Raw genomic sequence first — 20,931 nt, 5'->3', positions numbered from 1 at the left:
GCTTATAGGGTCATTTGGGATGGTGGCAATGAGTATCCCATGGGGACATTTGGGGTTGATGGCAATGAACATCCCATGGGACCACAGGGGGACATTTGGGGTGGTGGCAGTGAGCATCCCATGGGGATATTTGGGATGGTGGCAATAAGAATCCCATGGGGACATTTGGGGTGATGGCACTGAGTATCCCATGGGACCACAAGGGGGACATTTGGGGTGATAGCAGTGAACATTCCATAGGGTCATTTGGGATGACCCTAAGAATGACTAAGAATGGTGGCAATAAGAATCCCATGGGACATTTGGGGTGATGCAGTGGGCATCCCATGGGGACTTTTGGGGTGGTGGTAATGAGCATCCTATAGGGTCATTTGGGATGGTGGCAATGAGCATCCCATGGGGATATTTGGGTTGATGGCAATGGGCATCCTATGGGGCCTCAAGGGGACATTTGGGGTGGTGGCAGTGAGCATCCCATGGGGATATTTGGGATGGTGGCAGTAAGAATCCCATGGGGACATTTGGGGTGATGCAGTGGGCATCCCATGGGGGCTTTTGGGGTGGTGGTAATGAACATTCTATGGGGTCATTTGGGATGGTGGCAATGAACATCCCATGGGACCACAAGGGGACATTTGGGGTGGTGGCAGTGAGCATCCCATGGGGATATTTGGGATGGTGGCAATAAGAATCCCATGGGGACATTTGGGGTGATGCAGTGGGCATCCCATGGGGACATTTGGGGTGGTGGTAATGAGCAGCTTATAGGGTCATTTGGGATGGTGGCAATGAGCATCCCATGGGGATATTTGGTTTGATGGCAATGAACATCCCATGGGGCCACAGGGGGACATTTGGGATGGTGGCAGTGAGCATCCTATGGGGATATTTGGGATGGTGGCAGTAAGAATCCCATGGGGACATTTGGGGTGATGGCACTGAGTATCCCATGGGGACTTTTGGGGTGGTGGTAATGAGCAGCTTATAGGGTCATTTGGGATGGTGGCAATGAGCATCCCATGGGGATATTTGGGTTGATGGCAATGAACATCCCATGGGGCCACAGGGGGACATTTGGGGTGGTGGCAGTGGGCATCCCATGGGGTGATGGGTTCCCTGGTTTGTGCCCAGCAGAAGGAGCAGCCCCACTGCCGTCCCGTGGTTACGATGTCTTTATTAAAGCCTGGGATGGAGGCGGGTTGGGAGGGGAAGATCAAACAAAGCATGGTTTATTTCGGACACATCACTGGTCAAACAACCCCAACGCACAGCAATCCGGGGTCGGCCGCAGGGCCCCCACCTGCTCTGCTCCCTGCTGCGTTTTTGGGATTTCCCTGATGAGATTTCGCCTCTCCCATTGGCAAAGAGGGGCAACGTCGTGTTGAGATGGGGCTTTGCACATCCATGTTCTGGTACCAGCAGTGGTGCTGGTGGGAGATCCTATTGGGGATGGGTTTGGGATTATCCCATTGGGAATGCGTTTGGAAAGTCCCACTGAGAATGGATTTGGGGGAAATCCCATTGGGAATGGGTTTGGGAGTGATCCCATTGGAATGGCTTTGGGAAATCCCATTGGGAATGGGTTTGGGAGTGATCCATTGGAAAGGCTTTGGGAAATCCCATTGGGAATGGGTTTGGGAGTGATCCATTGGAAAGGCTTTGGGAAATCCCAATGGGAATGGGTTTGGGAGTGATCCCATTGGAATGGCTTTGAGATATCCCATTGGGAACGGGTTTGGGAAATCCCATTGAGAGTGGGTTTGAGAGTGATCCCATGGGAAAGGCTTTGGGATACCCCATTGGGATGGCTTTGGGAGTGATCCCAGTGGGAATGGCTTTGGGAAATCCCATTGGGAACAGGCCTGGGGCAGGTGGTGGGCAGCAAGCAGCCATCATGGCGGGGAAAAATCCAGGGAGAACTACATGGGTTGAAGTGGAACACAAAAACCCAACGGGACGGCACCAACGCAGTCAGCATCACCCGCAGCAGGACGGACGGACAGGCAGGCAGACAGACAGACAGACAGACAGACAGTGCCCGCAATCCCTGCCCGGCGCTGCGCCGAATCCATCCTGGTCAGTCGCAATATCTCATTTCTCAGCTCTATGTACACACACACACAACCCTTAGCAATAAATTACAGCCCCCCGTGGCAAGCAGCAATGTACAGATCGCTCCTGGCAGCAGCTGCTGCTTCTAAGTGCTTTTTGCATCCTCTTTTTTTTGCTGTTTTCTTCTGTTTTGAGCAAGCTCTACTTGCACAAGCGTTGGCTTTTCTCTGCAGAAGCATTGGCGCTCTTTTTTTTTTTTTTTTCCTTTTTTCACTTTTTTTTTTTTGCCTTTTTTTTTTGGTGTTTTTGCACTGATTCTCTGCATTACAAACCCCTACCCCCTGTGCTGGGCTGTTGACATCCCTACCCGGGATGCTGGCGGCATAGCGGGATGCTCTGGGCAGGACGTGGCTCTGGGGGGGCAATGGTGGATCTACACGTGGGTGGGGGCACGGTGGGCCCTTAGCTGGGCATCTGCACCTCGTTGTACACATCCTGGCCCTCCGTCTCTTCGAATGTCACCACTGCATCGTCCGTGTCCAGCTGTGGGGGGAGATGGGGTGTCAGGAGGGATGGGATGGGGGTGGGATGAGAGTGGGATGGAGGTGGGGGTGGGGATGGAGGTGGGGATGGAGATGATAGAGATGGAGACGGAGATGGGGATGGGGATGGAGGTGAGGATGGAGGAGATGGAGGTGGAGATGGAGGTGGAGATGGGATGAAGATGGGGATGGGGATGGGGATGGAGGTGAAGATGATGGAGATGAAGATGGAGATGGAGGCGGAGATGGAAATGGAGATGGGGATGGGATGGGGATGGGGATGGAGATGGAGGCGGGGATGGAGGAGATGGAGGTGGAGATGGAGGTGGAGGCGGAGATGGGATGAAGATGGGGATGGGGATGGAGGTGGAGATGATGGAGATGAAGATGGAGATGGAGGCAGAGATGGGATGAAGATTGGGATGGGGATGGGGATGGGGATGGGGATGGAGGTGGAGATGGAGATGATGGAGATGAAGATGGAGATGGAGGCAGAGATGGAAATGGAGATGGGGATGGGATGGGGATGGGATGGGATGGGGATGGGGATGGGATGGGATGGGGATGGGGATGGAGGTGGGGATGGAGGAGATGGAGGTGGAGATGGAGATGGAGGTGGAGATGGGATGGAGATGGGGATGGGGATGGAGATGATAGAGATGGAAATGGAGATGGGGATGGAGATGATAGACATGGAAATGGAGATGGAGGTGATGGAGATGCAGATGGAGTTGGAGATGGTGATGATGGATATGGAGATGATAGAGGTGGAAATGGAGATGGAGACAATGGAAGAGGAGATGGAGTTGGAGATGATGGAGATGGAGATGATGGAGGAGGAGATGGAGGTGATGGAGATGGAAATGGAGATAGAGATGATGGAGGAGGAGATGGAAATGATGGAGGTGTAAATGGAGGTGGAGATGGCTGAGGAGGAGATGGACTTGGAGGTGATGGGGATGGAGATAGAGATGATGGAGATTGAGGTGGAGATGATAGAGATGGAGGTGGAAATGGAGTTGGAGATGATGGAGATGGGATGGGGCAGGGATGGGAACAGGGAGGACATAATGAGAGGTCAAAAATGAGGACGGGCAGTGATGGGGATGGAGACGGGAGGAGAATGCAAATGGAGATTGGAATGGAGATGAGAATGGGGATGAGGATGAGGGGTGGATGGAGATGGCAGTCGTACTGGGGGCAGGAAGAGGATAAGGACGGAAATGGTGAACGGGATGGAGGCAGAGATGGGGACAGGGAGAGCATGGTGAGAGACCTGAGAACAGGGATAGGGATGAGGACAGGGGCAGTGATAGGGATGGAGGTAGGAATGAAGGTTGAGGATGGGGACAGCGGCACAGGAAGGGAGGAGGTGCAAATAGCAGCCCTACAGAAATGGTGAATGGGATGGGACAGAGATGGGGACAGGGAGAGAACCGGGATGGGGACAGGGTGGGGATGGGGACGCATCAGGAACAGGGAGGAAGAAGAGGACAAAGACAAAGGTGGGAACGGGGATGGGGAGAGGAGGGGGGTGGGACACGTACGCATTTGAGCTCCATCTCGCTGAAGATGCGGGGCAGCAGGAGGCGCCGCAGCGGCACGGTGAGCACCAGCACGAAGGGCAGCGCCAGGGAGGCATCGCTGACCTTCACCCCCCACAGCAGCGCCAGCACGAGGATCTGCGTGACGGTGAAGAGGTGCATCCGCCACGTCTTCACCTGCGGCACAGAGGTGGGGGGAGGTCAGGGGGGCGGGGAGCCGCATCCCATCCCCGGGGCGCGGGGTGGGGGGGGGGCGGGGTGTCCGAAGCGCGGCCGTCTCACCCGGGTGACGTACGGCTCCTTGGGGTGGTACTTGGGGGGCATCAGCAGCAGCAGGATGCGGTCGAAGAGCTGGATGCCGAAGAGCGAGGTGACGCCCATGTAGAGGAAGATGCCGAAGAGCACGGCCAGCGGGATGTACTTCAGGATGGGCTCCATCAGGATGGAGACGCCTGGGGGGGGGACGGGGGGTCAGCGGCACCACGGGGACGGGTCCGACCCCCCCCCCAAGCCCCCCAAGTCCCCAGCCCCGTCCCGCTCACCGATCAGCACGGCCACCAGCAGCCCGCTGATGCGCTGCTCCTTCACCTCCAGGATCTGGGATTTCTCTCCCGGTTCCGAGCTCTTGCTGATGACGGTGAGAGCGTTGGCGTGCGTGATGGTGCGCACCGTGGTGGCGCTCAGCCAGGGCATGCCAAAGAGAGCAGCCACGCCGCCCATGGCCACGATGAGCAGCAGGTCCAGGTGGAACCCCGAGCCCTTCACCAGCTTCCGTTCCGGCTTGCTGACGATGAGGCTGAGGGAAGGAGGGCACAAATCCGCGGTTGAGGATGGGGACGGAGGCGCAGGCAGGGAGGGGATGGAGATGGCGGTTGTAACGGGGACAGGAGGGGATGGGGATAGGATGGGGGGGAGATGAGGACAGGGTGGGACCCCTCCCCGCCGCCCCGCCGCCCCCCCCCCTTCCCCACCCCAATCCTCACGTGGTGATCTGCGTCTCGAGGAAGATGAGGATGAAGACCAGGAGGGCGGGCACCACGGAGGCGAACATCATCCAGATGGGGAAAGACCCCGTTTTGCCCATGGGGTGGATGAACCAATTCCGAGCCGTTCTGTTGGTCACCTCCAGCCCTTTGGGCACCTTCAGTTTCTGCACAGGAGCAGAGATGGCAGATCAGGTGGGGCACCATGCAGCCCCCTCCCACCGTGTGCGCTCTGGGGTCACTCTGCGCCCCCCACCCTCCCACAGGGACACCCCCCTACCTGCGTGTAGGTGTCCTTGATGAAGAAGTCAGCCAGGGCCATGATGAAGATGGAGATGGGCACCCCGAAGTCCCCGATCAGGCGTCGGATCTGCGGGGACACCGCACTGAGCCCCCCTGTGTGCCCCCCCCTCCATCCAAGTGGACACCCCTACACTGTGGGGGGGTGACAACACCCAACCCCAACCTCCACCCCCCAGGCTCACCTTGCCGGGCAGGAACACACTGTTCTTAAATTTGCGGAGGAAGAGGGCGAGGAAAAAGGTGCCAGCCATGAGGACGAGGGACAGCAGCGCCGTGTTGGGTTTGGGCACCGAGGGGTCCGTGCTGTTATTCACTTCGTACTCCCACTGCAGCGGGTGACTCTTGAAGATCTGGGGGGTGGGAGATGAGGTTGGGATGGCTCCACACACAGCCCCACCTGCACCGGGGGTGACGCTGTCCCAACACCACCGACTGCATGGGGACAGCACTGAGCTGGGGGGCAGGGCAGAACCTGGGGGAGCCCAGAGCACGGCTCCCAGAGATCCACCCAGGGGGAGAAGTGTGAGGTGGGAAAGTGCTGGGGGGGAGAAAGCACTATGGACTGGGCTGCATGCCTGCTGCACCCCATAGTCCCACATCTCACTGCATCCCACAGCTCCATCCCTGCTGCACCCCACAGCTCCATCCTTACTGCACCCCACATCTCCATCCCTACTGCACCCCAACTCCATCCCTGCTGTGCCCCACAGCTCCATCCTTACTGCACCCCACATCTCCATCCCTGCTGCATCCCACATCTCCACCCCGCTTCATCCCATAGCTCCAATTTCTGCACCCCACAGCTCCATCCCACTGCACCCCACATCTCCATCCCTACTGCACCCCAACTCCATTCCTGCTGTACCCCACATCTCCATCCCTGCTGCACCCCACACCTCCATCCCGCTTCATCCCATAGTTCCAATTTCTGCACCCCACAGCTCCATCCCTACTGTACCCTATTGCTCCATCCCACTGCATTCCATATCCAATCTTCTGTACCCCACATCTCCATCCTCATTGCATCCCACATCTCCATCCCTACCGCACCCCACAGCTCCATCCCCACTGTATCCTATAGCTCCATCCCACTGCATCCCATAGTTCCAATCTTCTGCACCCCACGTCTCCATCCCTGCTGCACCCCACAGCTCCATCCCTGCTGCACCCCACGTCTCCATCCCTGCTGCACCCCACACCTCCATCCCTGCTGCATCCCACCGCTCTCTCTGGCTCTGTGGGACCCCCCGCCTCCCCTCACCGTGACGAGCTTGGCGAAGGTCTCATAGATGAAGATGAGGGAGATGAGGAAGGAGAAGATCTCCTGTGTGTAGCGGGACAGGTAGCGCACCAGGACGCTGCCCTCGCAGGCCACCACCACCAGCACCAGCAGGATCAGCCAGAAGCCGATCCACACCCGTCCCACGATGTACTCCAGCTCGTGTCCCTCACAGAACTGCCACCAAAAGACACGGCCCCATCAGCCCCATGGCTGCATCCTGCACGTGGGGTGGGGGCACCCACTGCCACCCCCCACGTGCCATCCCCCATGTGCCGACCCAAAAGTGCCACTCCAAATATGCCATCCCCAAAGTGTCATTGCATATATGCTATCTCAGAAGTGCCATCTCCTCACGTGCCATCCCAAAGGTGCCACCCTCAAAATGCCATCCCAAAAGTGCCACCCCCCTACATGGCATCAGCCCTCTGCCACCCCAAAAGCGCCACTCAGTATGTGCCATCCCCAAAGTGTCATCACATATATGCCACCCCATAAGTGCCAGTCCCTATGTGCCACCACGAAGGTGCCACCCTATATGTAACAACAAAGCTGTGCCACCCCAAAGGTGCCACCCCATAATCGCCACTCCCTATGTGCCATCCTAAATGTGCCACCCCCCTACATGGCATCAGCCCTGTGCCACCCCAAAAGTGCCATCTCCATAAGTGTCAGACCCTATGTGCCACCCCAAAAATGCCATCACCCTACACGACATTACACCTGTGCCATCCCCAAAGTGTCATCACATATATGCCACCCTAAAGTGCCAGTCCCTACGTGCCACCCCAAAGGCGCCATCCCCAAAGTTCCATCCCCAAAGTGCCACCCCCCTACATGGCATCAGCCCTGTGCCACCCCAAAAGTGCCATTCCCACAAGTGCCAGACCCTATGTGCCACCCCAAAAGTGCCATTCCCACAAGTGCCAGACCCTATGTGCCTCCCCAAAAGTGCCATTCCCACAAGTGCCAGACCCTATGTGCCACCCCAAAAATGCCATCACCCTACATGACATTACACCTGCGCCATCCCCAAAGTGTCATCACATATACACCACCCCAAAGCACCACTCCCTCTGTGCCATCCCAAAAGTGCCAACCCCCATAAGTGCCACATGACATCACACCTCTGCCACCCCCAAACTGTCCCCCCCCCCAGCTGGGGTCCCACCGAGAAGAAAGCCTCCTCAAACACCAGCAGTGGCCCCGAGAAGCCGACGACGAGCAGAGGCTGTGCGCTGAGCAGGCTGAAGAGCAAACACTGCACGCAGGTGGAGACCAGCAGCTCCGACACCCCCATCATACCTTGGGTCTTCTCACCTGGGGGGCACAGCCACGTGTGCTTTGGGGGGGGGGGAGGGATGCAGATGGAGCCGCCACCCCCCCTTACCCCAAAATGCTCAGCGCAGAGGGCTGGAGGCTCCTGGGGGGTGCTGTGCGTGTGGGGACGTGGGGGTGTGGGATACTGGGGCATGGGGACATGGGGACATGGGGACATGGGGACATGGGGGCATGGGGGCATGGGGACATGGACCACTGGGCATGGAGATATAGGGACAGGACATGAGGACATGGGGACACAGAGACATGGGGACATGTTGGGCATCGGGATGTAGGGACATGGGGACATGGGGACATGGGACACTGGGTATGGAAATTTAGGGACAGGACATGAGGACATGGGGACACGGACATGGGGACATAGGGAGCATCGGGATGTAGGGACATGGGGACATGGGGATATGGAACACTGGGGCATGGAGATATAGGGACATGAGGACACAGGGACATGGGGACATGGGGACATGGGACACTGAGGTGTGGGGATATGGGGACATGGGGATACAGGGACACAGGGACATGGGGACATGGATGGACCACTGGGCATGGAGATATAGGGACACAAGGATATGGGGATACAGGGAAACAGAGACATGGGGGGCACGGGGACAAGGGGACATGGGGACATGGGGACATGGAACACTGGGGCATGGAGATATAGGGACATGAGGACATGGGGACACAGGGACATGGGAACATAGGTCACTGAGGTGTGAGGATATGGGGACATGGGGACATGGGGATATAGGGACACGAGGACATGGGGACATGGACCACTGGGGAATGGAAATACAGGGACAGGACACGAGGACATGGGGACAAGGGGCATGGGGACATGGGGGCATGGGGACATGGGGACATGGGGGCATGGGGACATGGGGGCATGGGGGCATGGGGGCATAGGGACACGGGGGAATGGGGACATGTGATATTGGGACACGGGGACATGGGGACACGTGGATCGGGCGCACGGCGATGTGGGGGCATGCAGAGGGGACGTGGGTATGAGGACACAAGGACGTGGGGACGTGGGAGAATGGGGACACGGGGACACGGGGTATAGGGACGCAGGGGGGTGAGGGCGTAGGGGGAGACATGGGGACGCGCAGATGTGGGGATGCTGGGGAGTGGGGACACAGGATGGCGCGGCAGGCGGTGACCCCGTGCCCACGCAGGACGGCTCCCCGTGTCCCCACGTTACCCAGCAAGCCTCCGAAGGTGACAGCGGGTGACAGAGCGGCGAAGTAGATGAAGATGACAGCAGCCAGGCACTGCGGGTTGAACGCATCCCTGATGTCACTGAGGTATTTGGGGTAACGGCGGCGGATGTCCCGCACCAAACCCCCAAACGGCCGCCCCGTCCGGAGCAGGGGGTCGTCATCCTCCGGAGCCTGGTCCTTAATCCCTATGGACAGCAAGGACATCTCCTAAAGCAAAGGGACCTGGGGGGGGAGTGGGGAAGGGATGGAAGGGGGATGTGGGGGTAAAGGGGACCCCGAGGTGGGGACGGACCCCGAGGTGGGGACAGACCTGTGTCTTTGGGGACGCCGTGGCTGTGCGCGGTGTCGGGGCGCTGGTAGCGGCGGCGGAGCAGCTGGCGTTGCAGTGGGATCAGGGCACGCAGGTGCTGCTCGCTGGGCACCTCGCAGGGTGGCAGAACGATGCTGGCCTCCAGGAAATCCTCCAGCCCCCCCAGCAGCTCCCTGTGGCCCCTACACAGGTAGGCGTCGCGGCGGAACACCTGTGGGATGGAGGGGGGTAAGGGGGGTGGGGATCTGGGATGTGGGGGCACCTGGGGAGGGGTGTGGGTGAGCAGGACGGGGGGTGTGGGGACGCGAGGTGTGGGGGCGCAGGGCGATGGGGACGTGGAGACACCGGGACAGAGGGATGCTGGGCTGTGGGGTGTGGTGTAAAGGGACACAAGGGGACAGGGGCATGTGGTGGCACGTGGGGCATGGGGACGTGGAGTGGGGACACGGGGAGGTGGGACGCATAGATGGGACGTGGGATGGTGTGGCATGGTGACAATGAGGTGTTGGGGCTGCAGGGGTGTGGGGACGGGGGCAGCAGGAGGTGGGGACATGGGGACGTGGAGCTATAGAGGGATGTGGCACATGGAGCCATGAGGAAATGGGACAGGGGGACAAGGAGGTGGCATGGGGACATAGGAGCACAGGAAGGTGGGGGCATGGGACGCTGTGGTGTGGGAACATGAGGGCATGGAGGGCCATAGGGGCATGGGGACTTGGAGACGTGGGGTCATGGGGCACAAAGATGTGGAGCTACAGGGAGATATGGGGCACAGGGACAGGGGGTGGTGGTGGCACAGAGATATGGAACATACAGGGACATGGGACGTGTGCAGTGGGATATAGGGACATGGGGACACAGGGACATGGGGACACAGTGGGGCAGGGGTTCACAGGCACCATTCATATGGGGACAAGGGTGCATGGGGACATGGGGATGTGGGGACAGGGGGACATGGGGTTGTGGATACATGGGGACATGGGGACACAGATACACAGGGATATGGGGACACTGGGATATGGGGACATGGGGATGTGGAGACATGGATATATGGGGACATGGGTACAGAGGGACATGGGGACATGGGGATATGGGGACATGGAGACATGGGGTCACAGATACATGGGGTCACAGATACATGGGGACAGGGGACATGGAGATACATGGGGACATGGGGACTTGCATACAAAGGGACATGGGGACACAGATACATGGGGACATGGGGACATGGAGGCATGCATACAAAGGGACATGGGGAAGTAGAGACACAGGGACACAGATACATGGGGACATGGGGATATGGGGATATGGGGACATGGAGGCATGGATACAAAGGGACATAGGGATGTAGAGACAGGGACACAGATACATCGGGATATGGGGACATGAGGACACAAGGGACATGGGGACATGGGGATATGGGAACTTGCACACAAAGGGACATGGGGACATGGAGATACAGAGGCATGGGGACACAGATACATGGGGACACAGATACACGGGGACATGGGGACATGGGGACATGAGGACATGGGGACACAGCTACACAGGGACATGGGGACATGAGGACTCAAGGGACATGGGGACATGAGAACACAGATGCATGGGGACATGCAGACATGGAGGCATGGATACAAAGGGACATGGGGATGTAAAGACACAGGGACATGGATACATGGGGACATGGGGACATGAGGGACATGGGGACATGGGGACATGGGGACACAGATACATAGGGACATGGGGTCACAGGGACATGGGGACATGGATACAAAGGGACATGGAATGTAAAGACACAGGGACACAGATACATGGGGACATGAGGATATGAGGGACACAGATACATGGGGACACAGATGCATGGGGGCACAGGGACATGGGGACATGGAGACACAGATACATAGGAACATGGGGACACGAGGACATGGATACAAAGGGACATGGGGATGTAATGACACAGGGACGCAGATACAAAGGGACATGGGGATGTGGGGACATGAGGGACATGGGGACATGGGGACACAGATACATAGGGACATGGAGATGTAAAGACACAGGGACACAGATACATGGGGACATGGGGACATGGATACAAAGGGACATGGGGATGTAGAGACATGGGGACACAGATACATGGGGACATGAGGACACAAGGGACACAGATACATGGGGACACGGGGACATGGATACAAAGGGACATGGGGATGTAAAGACACAGGGACGCAGATACATGGGGACATGGGGATGTGGGGACACGAGGGACATGGGGACATGGGGACATGGGGACACAGATACATAGGGACATGGGGACACGGGGACATGGGGACATGGATACATGGGGACATGGGGACATGGATACATGGGGACATGGGGATGCGGGGACATGGATACAAAGGGACATGGGGATGTAGAGACATGGGGACACAGATGCATAGGGACATGGGGAAATGAGGGACACGGGGACATGGGGACACAGATACACGGGGACACGGGGACACGGGCACACGGTGCCGAGCTGCCGGCGGTACCCGGTCAGACATGACGGTGGCGGCGGCGCGGCCGATCTCATGGTAGCTCAGGCGGGGGCTGTCGGGTCCCAGCACCGCCAGCACGAAGCGCACGGGGATCGGCGCCGCCAGAACCGCGTCCAGCGGCACCGCAGCGCGGAGCCGAACCACAGCCAGCGTGGGCTGCTCCAGGAATGCGGCACAGCCTGGGGGGAGCGGGACGGTCAGGGGGGAAATGAGTGGGGGGGAGGGGTGTGGGGGTGGGGGTGGAGGAGATGGGATGTAGGGTGGGATATAGGGGTGTTGGGAAGGGGGGCGTAGGGGTATTGGGATGTGGCTTTGGGGTATGGGGATATTGGGAATTGGGGTGTAGGGAAGTGGGGGGGGACGTTGGGAAATGAGATATAGGGATATTGGGAAATGGTGGGGATACAGGGATGTGGGAAATGGGATATTGGGGCGTTGGGATGTGGGAGTGCGGAGAAGTGGAGGTATAGAGACAATGGGAAATGAGATACAGGGATATTGGGAAATGATGGGGATACAGGGACATGTGAAATGGGATATAGGGGCATTGGGATGCAAGGGATATAGGGTCACAGGGAAATGGGGTTATAGGGACGTTGGGAAGTGGGGTGCAGGGACATGAGAAATGGAGATGCAGGGATGCAGTGACATAGGGACAGACACAGGGACACAGAATGGGACTGGAGCTGGGGGGGGCTGAGGGTGTGGGGAGCAGCAGAGGGGCAGTGGGTGAGCGCACAGCAGAGTGGGGCACAGCAAAACCCCCCAGCACTCACCCACAAGCACCAGAGTGGCCTCGATGTCCTTGGGGAGCTGCTGGTGGAGCTGGGGGCCGAGCTGCACGCCGGGGGGGCAGGGATCAGCTGGAGCCCATTGGGACCCTGCTGTTCTGCTCCAGCCCCTGCGTGCCCTCTGTATTTTCTGCATGTCTACTGCAGGTCCTCCAACCCCTCCATGTGCCCCCACCACCCCCTGCATGTCCCATACATGTCTCCCTCCTCACCCCCTATGGGTCCAGGCCCACCCCCCGCACATGTCCCCCTCTACATGTCCCAATCTGTCCCTCTGTGCCCCCCCCGCTGCCCCCTCTGCCCCTTCCCACAGCCCCCCACCACGTGCACTCACACACCCAGCCATATCCTCGTGCGCTCACACCTCCCCGTGCAAAACACACGTGTGCTCCCATACAAGCACACACACACACACACACGAGGATGAGCACCATCAGCACACCGCCCCCCCCTCTTCCCTGTCCCCCCCCCACCCCTCCTTGCTCACCTGCTCAGCCCCATGCAGCTCCCTCATCTCCACAGCCTGCTGCCCCTGCAGCAGCGCGCGATGCTCCCCATCCGTCTGCTCCCCATCCCAGTGCTGCAGCTGCGCCGCCGGCAGCGTCCACACCGACTCAGCCTCACTGGGGTGCCTGCAAGGCCACAACAGCTGCCACCGAGCCCCGACACCCCGGTGGGGTGGGGACACAGCCTCGGAAGTGGGGGGGGAGGACACCCCGCCAGGGATCCGTGCGTACTTGTGCTGCAGCAGCAGCGCCCGCAGGACGTCCTCCCGGTGCTGCGGCTTCAGCTGCCCCTCGTAGATGAGCTGATCCAGCAGTGTGTGGGCCACGGCTGCCAGCGAGGTGGCTGCCACGTCGAACAGCATGATGCCTGCAGGATGGGCACCACGTTTTGGCACCACGTCTTGGCACGGGGTTGGCACCGCACATCGCCGTGCCCGCATCCCCCAACGCACAACGCGGGCTCCCCACCTTTGGCGAAGGCACGGTGCAGCTCCAGCAGGCCGTGGTAGGTGAGCAGGGGGAGGTGGCTGCTCCAGGTCCCCCCCGGCTCCATGCTCTCCTCCAGATGCAGCCAGCGCCCAGCTTCCATCCAGCACAGCTCCTTCTTGCTGTCCAGCACCAACTCGTGCAGCTCCACGTACCCCTGCGGTCACCGCGTGTCACCCGCTGCACTGATGCTGCCCACCCACCCACTGCGGCCACGACCCCCCATCATTGTCCCCGTTGGTGCCGATGGGATGGGGAAGGGGGGGTCCCGGTGTTCGCAGCACCCACCTCATGGGTGTCCCTCTGGGCCGTGGGCTGCCTGCTCCCCGTGGCCTCCAGGTCCACATCGTTCACCGATGGAGCTGTGAGCGGAGCGGGCGCCGTGTCAGCAGGTCCCACCCAGCCCCAGTGGGGTCTGCAGGGTGTCCCCCCCACCCCACCCCCCACCTCCACCGCTCCATCGCCCCTCTGCAGTGCCCAGCAGCGGGGTGGGCTGACAGCCCCATTGCCACGCTCAGCCCCAGCCCCCAACCCGGGCACCTGGACCACGACGGGGACACGGCGTCCCCTCACCTAACGGCCTGGTGTCCCCCGTCCCCATCCCCTGCCTACCTGCTCCCCCCCGCTCTCCCCACACACTCCGGCCCTATAAAGCCCCTCTGCGTGCGGCCGGCCGGCCCCACACCCTGTGTGCACCATAAACCCCAAAGCACTTTGCTCCTGCTGACAGTAAACAGCGGCGCAGCCCCCGGGGCGGGGGGGGGGGTCACCTCACCCCCTCACCCCGCAGCACCCACACCGCGGACCCCCGCGGTCCCCTGTATGATGTGCCAGGCCCTGCTGACACCGCATCCATCCCTGCCACGATGAGAGCAACGCCACCGATGGGACGGGGTGCGCGTCCCCACGGCTGTCCCCTATGGCACACGGTGCGCACCGAGCCGTCCTTGTCACCACGGAGCCGCCCGGCGCCGGACGGCGCTCAGCCCCGAGTGGTTCCTGTCCTCACCCCAAACACGGCTCTGTTTACCCTCAATCAATGGGCGATCAGGACAAGCGACCGCGGTCACCCCGCTGTGCCACCCCACGGCGGCAGAGGGACCTGGAGGGGGGTTGGGACGCACAAATATCTCCGTGTTTCCCCCCATTCCCCCCACCCTCCCACAACCTCCCCGCTCTCACTCACTCTGCCCTCTGCCACCGTCCCGTTCCGGGGGGGCCCCGACCTCGCGCCTCCTCCCGTCCACATCATAGGATCCCCGGTGGCTGGGCAGAAAGCGGCTGCAAAACACACAGCGCTCAGCGCCCGGTGCCAACGTGGGGGAGGGGGGGTCATCCTGGGGGGGGGCCGTGAGTGGGAGCGACTCACCGCAGCGGGGACAGCTGCTCAGCTCTCGCCCTCTGCAGAGGGGACCCAATGTCTCCAACAGCCCCTGCGCACAACGGGCAGCAGCGTTATGGGGGCGGCCACCGCCTGGCCCACGGCCACCTGCTGGCACCCAGCAAACCTGGCACCTGAGCAACACCGGCACCGTGCAACGCCGGCACCGTGCAACGCCATGCAACACCAGCACCATGCAACGCCAGCACCTTGCAATGCCAGCACCGTGCAATGCAGGTGTTTGTGCATCACTGCTGCTCATGCAACGTTGGCATCCGGGCAAGGTGGGTGTTTGTGCAGCTCTAGAGCCCATGCAACGCATCTGTGCAACGCTGGTGCCCGTGCAAATCTGGCTCTCGTGCATTGATGGAATACATGCAGCATCTGTGTCCATGCAGTGCTGGTGCTCGTGCAAAGCTGCTGCCTTGCAGTGCTGCTGCCCTATGCCAACACTGGCACTCTTACACTGCTGGCACCCATGCAACACCGTCACCCACACAACGCTGGTGCAACACTGGCACTCGTGCAATACCAGTGCCCATGCAACACTGGTGCCCGTGCCAGGCACCCCTGCAACATTCCTATGCAACACCACTGCCCGTGCAGTGCACCTGCACCACACCAGTACCCGTGCAACACAACACCCGTGCAACAGCAGCACCGACAGCACGGCAACAGCTCAGCCCCAGCAGCACCCGCACAGCACCGCTGCCCATATGGGGTCACACAACCCCACAAACCCACAGCACCCACACAGCACTGCTGCACATGCCATGCCCCTCCACGCAGCGCTGTCCCCTCTGCCCACCCCACAACCCCCCAGCCATCAGTGCCACTCACTGCTCATCCCCCCCAGGGAAATCCTGGAACCCTTGGTGTCCTCGTAACCCTCGGGGTCCAGGCTCCTGCGTAGCGCGTCCTCGGTGTCCTGTGGGCACACGGAGGGGGGGTCAGTGGGGTCATGGGGGGCTGGGGCGCAGCGGGGGGGGGGGGCCAGGGTGTCCCTACCTGGCCGGGCCCCTCCATGGCTCTGCTCACCCCCCCGCTGCGTGCCAGCGCTCAGCCTGGCGGCACCATGCCCCGCTCTGCGGTGTGCAGGAGAGGAGAGACGGCATTAGGAGCAAAGTGGGGGGGGTCAGGGGGGGCCGTGCCCTGCCCTGCTGATGGGAACCGATGCTGGGAGATGGCACAGCTCCGGCTGCTGCCCGCTGGGAGGTGGCATCGTGGCCCCATCCTGCCCACACCCATGCACCAGGGACAGCCTGCACGGGGGGGTCAGGTCCCCACGGTGTGTGTATGGGGGGGCAATTCCCTATTGTGTGTCTATGGGGGGGTCAGGTCCCCATGGAGCTGTGGGCAGGGTTGGGTCCCACAGCCTCCCAGGCGTGGGACAGGTCCCATATGGACCGATGCACACCGGTCAGGTCCCATACAGACCCACGTGTGGGGCAGGTCCCATATGGACCCACACACAGGGATCGGGTCCTTTAGGATCCACACACGTCAGTCAGGTCCTGTCTGGTCACACACTCCAAGGTGGGAACCCGAATGGCCCCATGCACACAAGTGCCTGACCATATAAATGAATGGACCACCTATATGGGTCCATATAGGTTTTCTACGGACCCGTGCACACGAACGTGATCCCATATGGAACATCACAGGAGTCAAGGCTCCCATGGAACCCCACGCGTGGGTCGTGTCCCTATGGAGCCGCGCACATGAGTGGGGCCCCCTATGGCCCCACACGCGTGGGTTGGACCCTATAGGGACCCACGCCCATGGGTTGGGTGGATCCCCCCCCGCTGCCCCAGGGCACAACCGCCAGGGGGCGCCCTCCCCCCACTCCCATGGGTGCCCCCCCCCCGACACCACCCCGGGATTCCCCCCCCCGTGACCCCCACCCACTCGCGTGGGGGAACCCCGTGGGCAGCGGGGGGGGGGGGGGCCCTACACCTCCACCCACGGGGCACCCACACAGGGGAACCCCACGCTATCCCCCATCGCCCCGTCCCAGGAACCCCCGTGGGGGCAAGATGGGGGGGGGAACAGGGAAAAAGTGGGGCGGGGGGCGCGGGGGGGGCAGCGGGACCCCCAGCTCTCACCAGGGTGATGCAGGAGCTCAGTCCCAGGCTGGCTGCAGCGGGGACCCCGATGGGGTCACGGGGATTCCCGGGGGGGGGGGGTCACAAGGGTGGCGGTGGGGCAGCGGGAGCCCACAGCTGGGGGGGCCACGCAGGAGCCACAGTGGGGCCGCCGTGGAGGACACGATGGGGACACGGGAACGGTGACGGGGTCACGGGAACCACGGCCGCCTCGGACCCGGCCTCCTCCTTCCTGCCCCGCCTGGCCCCGCTTTGGCACCGGCCCCCCCCCGGCCCCCCAGGCTGGCCGCCCCGCTCCCCACCCCGCTGCGCCCCGCTGATAGTGAGCCTCCAACCCCACCCCGCTGCCCCGCTGATCCCATACGTGGCCCTTGGGGAACCGTGAGGGGTTGGGGGGCAAAGGGTCGGCCCCTGAGATCCCACTGCTGTGGGGTTACGGGGTGGGGGTGTGCAATGGGGAGACCTCGTGTCCTGTATGGGTGTGCAATGGGGAGCACATATCCTGTACAAGGTTGTGCAATGGGGAACCTAAACACCCTGTATGGGTGTGCAATGGGGAACCCAAATGTCCTGTTAGGTGTGCAATGGGGAACCCATATCCCCTACATGGGTGTGCAGTGGGGAACCTAAATGTCCTGTTAGGTGTGCAATGGGGAACCCATACCCTGTACATGGGTGTGCAATGGGGAACCCAAATGTCCTGTATAGGTGTGCAATGGGGAACTCAAATGTCCTGTATAGGTGTGCAATGGGGAGCTCATATCCCATATCCCATACATGGGTCTGCAGTGGGGAGCCCAAATCCCCTACATGGATGTGGAATAGGGAACCCAAATATCCTATATAGGTGTACAATGGGGAACCCATACCCTGTACATGGGTGTGCAATGGGGAACCTAAACATCCTGTATAGGTGTACAATAGGGAGCCCAAATGTCCTGTATAGGTGTGTAATGGGAGCCCATATCCCATACATGGGTGTGCAATGGGGAGCCCATATGCCCTATAGAATCATGTAACAGGGAGCCTATGCGTCCTATATGGGTCTGCAGCAGGGAGCCCACATCCCATACATGGGTGTGCAATTTATGCACCCCATATGAGAGTGCAATGGGAAACCCGTGTGTCCTACACGTGTGTGCACCGGGGACTCCACGCATCCTATAGGAGTCTGCAATGGGAAACCACACGTCCTACATGGGTGTGCAACGGGGAGCCCATACATCTAATGGGGTGTGCAAGGGGGGGGGGGCCATATGTCCCCATAGGTGTGCAATGGGGACCCCATACGCCCTATCCAAGCGCCTGCTGTGCACAACATGGGGCCCTCATGGCCTATAGGGCAACCCATCCCTCCACAACCCCTGTGCCCCCCCCCCACATGGGGGCTCCCCCCGCCCTCATACACCCACCGTTGTGGCACAGACCCCATAAGGACCCCCATCCCAGACCCCCAACCCCGCACACCTCGCACCCCCCCCATACAGCACAGCTCATTGCACGCCCCATCCAAACCCCACCGACCCCACAAACGACCACCTCGGGGTGCCCCCCCCCCCGCCCCCCCCTTTGCCCCCCGACCCCACACCCACCTGGGGCCGCCGCCGCCACCCCCGGCTCTGCGCAGCACCGGCTCAGGATCCCAAATGCCCTGAGTCACTTCTCACCTCCTAATCTCCCCCCCCTGCCCCCCCCCTACCCCCCCCGGCCCCATACACGCAGTTATCGGGGCGCAACATCTGCGCCATCCCATAATACCCACCCCATCCCACACCGCTGCCCCACTGCCCGTCCTGCTCCTCTGCTATCGGCTGTGGGGCTGCGGGATTCCCGGGGGGAGCTCCTGGGGATCCCCCCCACCCCACACCCCCCCATGGCTGCACTTTGGGGTTTTTCTCTCTGTGGGATTTTGATTGATTGATTGATTTTAAGGGTCAAAAGAAAAAAAAAGGGGGGCGGGGGGGGTTCCCCAAATGGGGCCAATGGGCAGCAATGGGACGTGGCTGTCCTCCTGTCCTTCTGTCCCTCTTTCCTCCTGTCCTTCTGTCCCTCTGTCCTTCTATCTTGTCCTTCTGTCCCTCTGTTCCTCTGTCCCTCTGTCCTTCTGTCCTTCTGTCCTCTTGTCCTTCTGTCCTCCTGTCCGTCTGTCCCTCTGTCCTTCTGTCCTTCTATCCCTCTGTTCCTCTGTCCCTCTCTCTTTTTGTCCCTCTGTCCTTCTATCTTGTCCTTCTGTCCTTCTGTCCTCCTGACCCTCTGTCCTTCTGTCCTTCTGTCTTTCTGTCCCTCTGTCCTCCTGTCCTTCTGTCCTTCTGTTCCTCTGTCCTGTTCTTCTGTCCTATCCCTCTGTCCCTCTGTCCTTCTGTCCTCCTGTCCTTCTGTCCCTCTGTCCTTCTGTCCTTCTGTCCTTCTGTCCTCTTGTCCTTCTGTCCTCCTGTCCCTCTGTCCTTCTGCCCCTCTGTCCTTCTGTCCTTCTATCCCTCTGTCCCTCTCTCTTTTTGTCCCTCTGTCCTTCTATCTTGTCCTTCTGTCCCTCTGTCCCTCTGCCCTTCTGTCCTTCTGTCCTCCTGACCCTCTGTCCTTCTGTCCTTCTGTCTTTCTGTCCCTCTGTCCCTCCGTCCCTTTGTCCTTCTGTCCCTCTGTCCCCCTGTCCCTCTGTCCTGCCCAAAGCCATGCAGGCGCACAAGTGCACGCACACGCAGATTACGAAGCACAAACGTGCAAGCTCCTACCTGCACACCACACATGTACACACGTGTACACACGCACACACACATACATGTACACACACACACGTGCACACGCATGTACACACACATACATGCACACACACATACACACATATACACACATACGCACGTGTACACACGTGTACACACGCACATGCACACACACATGTACACACACACATGTACACACACACATGTACACACACACACGTGCACACGCACACTTATAGGGATTTCAGTGGAGCTCAGTGCTGGGGCTCTGGCTGCTCTGATAACAGTCCTGCTCTTATCGGGGCGCTGCCAAGCGTTCCCCTCCCTGTGGGTTTTGGGGTCCCCCCCCCACCTCACCGCTTGGGGTGACTCTGAGTGATTTGGGTGCTGTGGGGGGGGGGCAGCACCCAAATGTTTGACCTATGATACCCACGGCGTGGGGCACAGTGGGCAGAGGGGGGGGAACCTCCCCACCCAGAACCCCATTTTAGGGTTATGATGTTTTGGGGGGGGGGCATTAGGGTGGGGTGCTGCTCATGGGGGGGGGGTTATGGGGGTGAGGTGGTGCTTATGCAGGGTAGTGGTTATGGGGGTGATGGTTTTGGGGGAATGGTGGTGTTAATGGGGGGGGATTGGGGGAGTGGTGGATATGGGGGGGTGGGGGGTGGTTATAGGGGGGGGTGGGGGGTGATGGTTATGAGGGGGGATGGTTGTGGGGGGGTGATGATGGTTATGGGGGATGATTATGGTTATAGGGGGGGATGGAGGGGTGATGGTTATAGGGGGGTGGTTATGGGGGGGTGATGGGGGGGTGATGATGGTTATGGGGGAGGTTTA

General features: G+C 60.4%; 1 protein-coding gene across 4 annotated transcripts; it reads right to left on the bottom strand.

The window, feature by feature from the left end:
* Positions 1–569: 569 nt before the first annotated feature.
* SLC4A1 (solute carrier family 4 member 1 (Diego blood group)) lies at positions 570–19,056 on the bottom strand. Of its 4 annotated transcripts, XM_090125319.1 has the most exons (22): positions 18,970–19,056; positions 16,281–16,357; positions 16,113–16,200; positions 15,261–15,324; positions 15,078–15,172; positions 14,180–14,253; positions 13,874–14,048; positions 13,637–13,772; positions 13,387–13,531; positions 12,885–12,945; positions 12,103–12,287; positions 9,575–9,785; positions 9,246–9,449; positions 7,875–8,023; positions 6,686–6,880; positions 5,607–5,774; positions 5,402–5,491; positions 5,122–5,288; positions 4,681–4,934; positions 4,421–4,590; positions 4,142–4,315; positions 570–2,595 (listed from the first exon to the last, which is right to left on the bottom strand). In XM_090125319.1, the coding sequence occupies exons 2-22, from the start codon at positions 16,296–16,298 to the stop codon at positions 2,515–2,517; spliced, it is 2,904 nt and encodes a 967-aa protein (XP_089981445.1). In that variant the 5' UTR covers positions 16,299–16,357; positions 18,970–19,056; the 3' UTR covers positions 570–2,514. The 4 variants fall into 4 exon arrangements, with proteins under 4 accessions (XP_089981445.1, XP_089981448.1, XP_089981446.1 ...); XM_090125320.1 differs by lacking the exon at positions 16,281–16,357 and having other exon boundaries at positions 574–2,595; positions 18,970–18,987; XM_090125322.1 differs by lacking the exons at positions 15,078–15,172; positions 15,261–15,324 and having other exon boundaries at positions 573–2,595.
* Between the last annotated feature and the right edge of the window lie 1,875 nt (positions 19,057–20,931).

Source organism: Phasianus colchicus, chromosome 26 (assembly GCF_987193195.1).
Source record: "Phasianus colchicus chromosome 26, bPhaCol1.hap1.1, whole genome shotgun sequence".
Taxonomy (NCBI): domain Eukaryota; kingdom Metazoa; phylum Chordata; class Aves; order Galliformes; family Phasianidae; genus Phasianus; species Phasianus colchicus.
The sequence above is the reverse complement of the archived record's forward strand: the minus strand, read 5'-3'. Positions and strand labels throughout refer to the sequence as shown.

What these genes read in the sequence shown, in the direction of transcription:
- SLC4A1 (XM_090125319.1), bottom strand. An exon ending in GGCCACTCTGGTGCTTGTGG is followed by an intron (nt 12,288 to 12,884) that starts GTGAGTGCTGGG and finishes CGCTCCCCCCAG; the next exon opens with GCTGTGCCGCATTCCTGGAG. An exon ending in GCTGGTGGCCGTGCTGATCG is followed by an intron (nt 4,591 to 4,680) that starts GTGAGCGGGACG and finishes TCCCCCCCCCAG; the next exon opens with GCGTCTCCATCCTGATGGAG.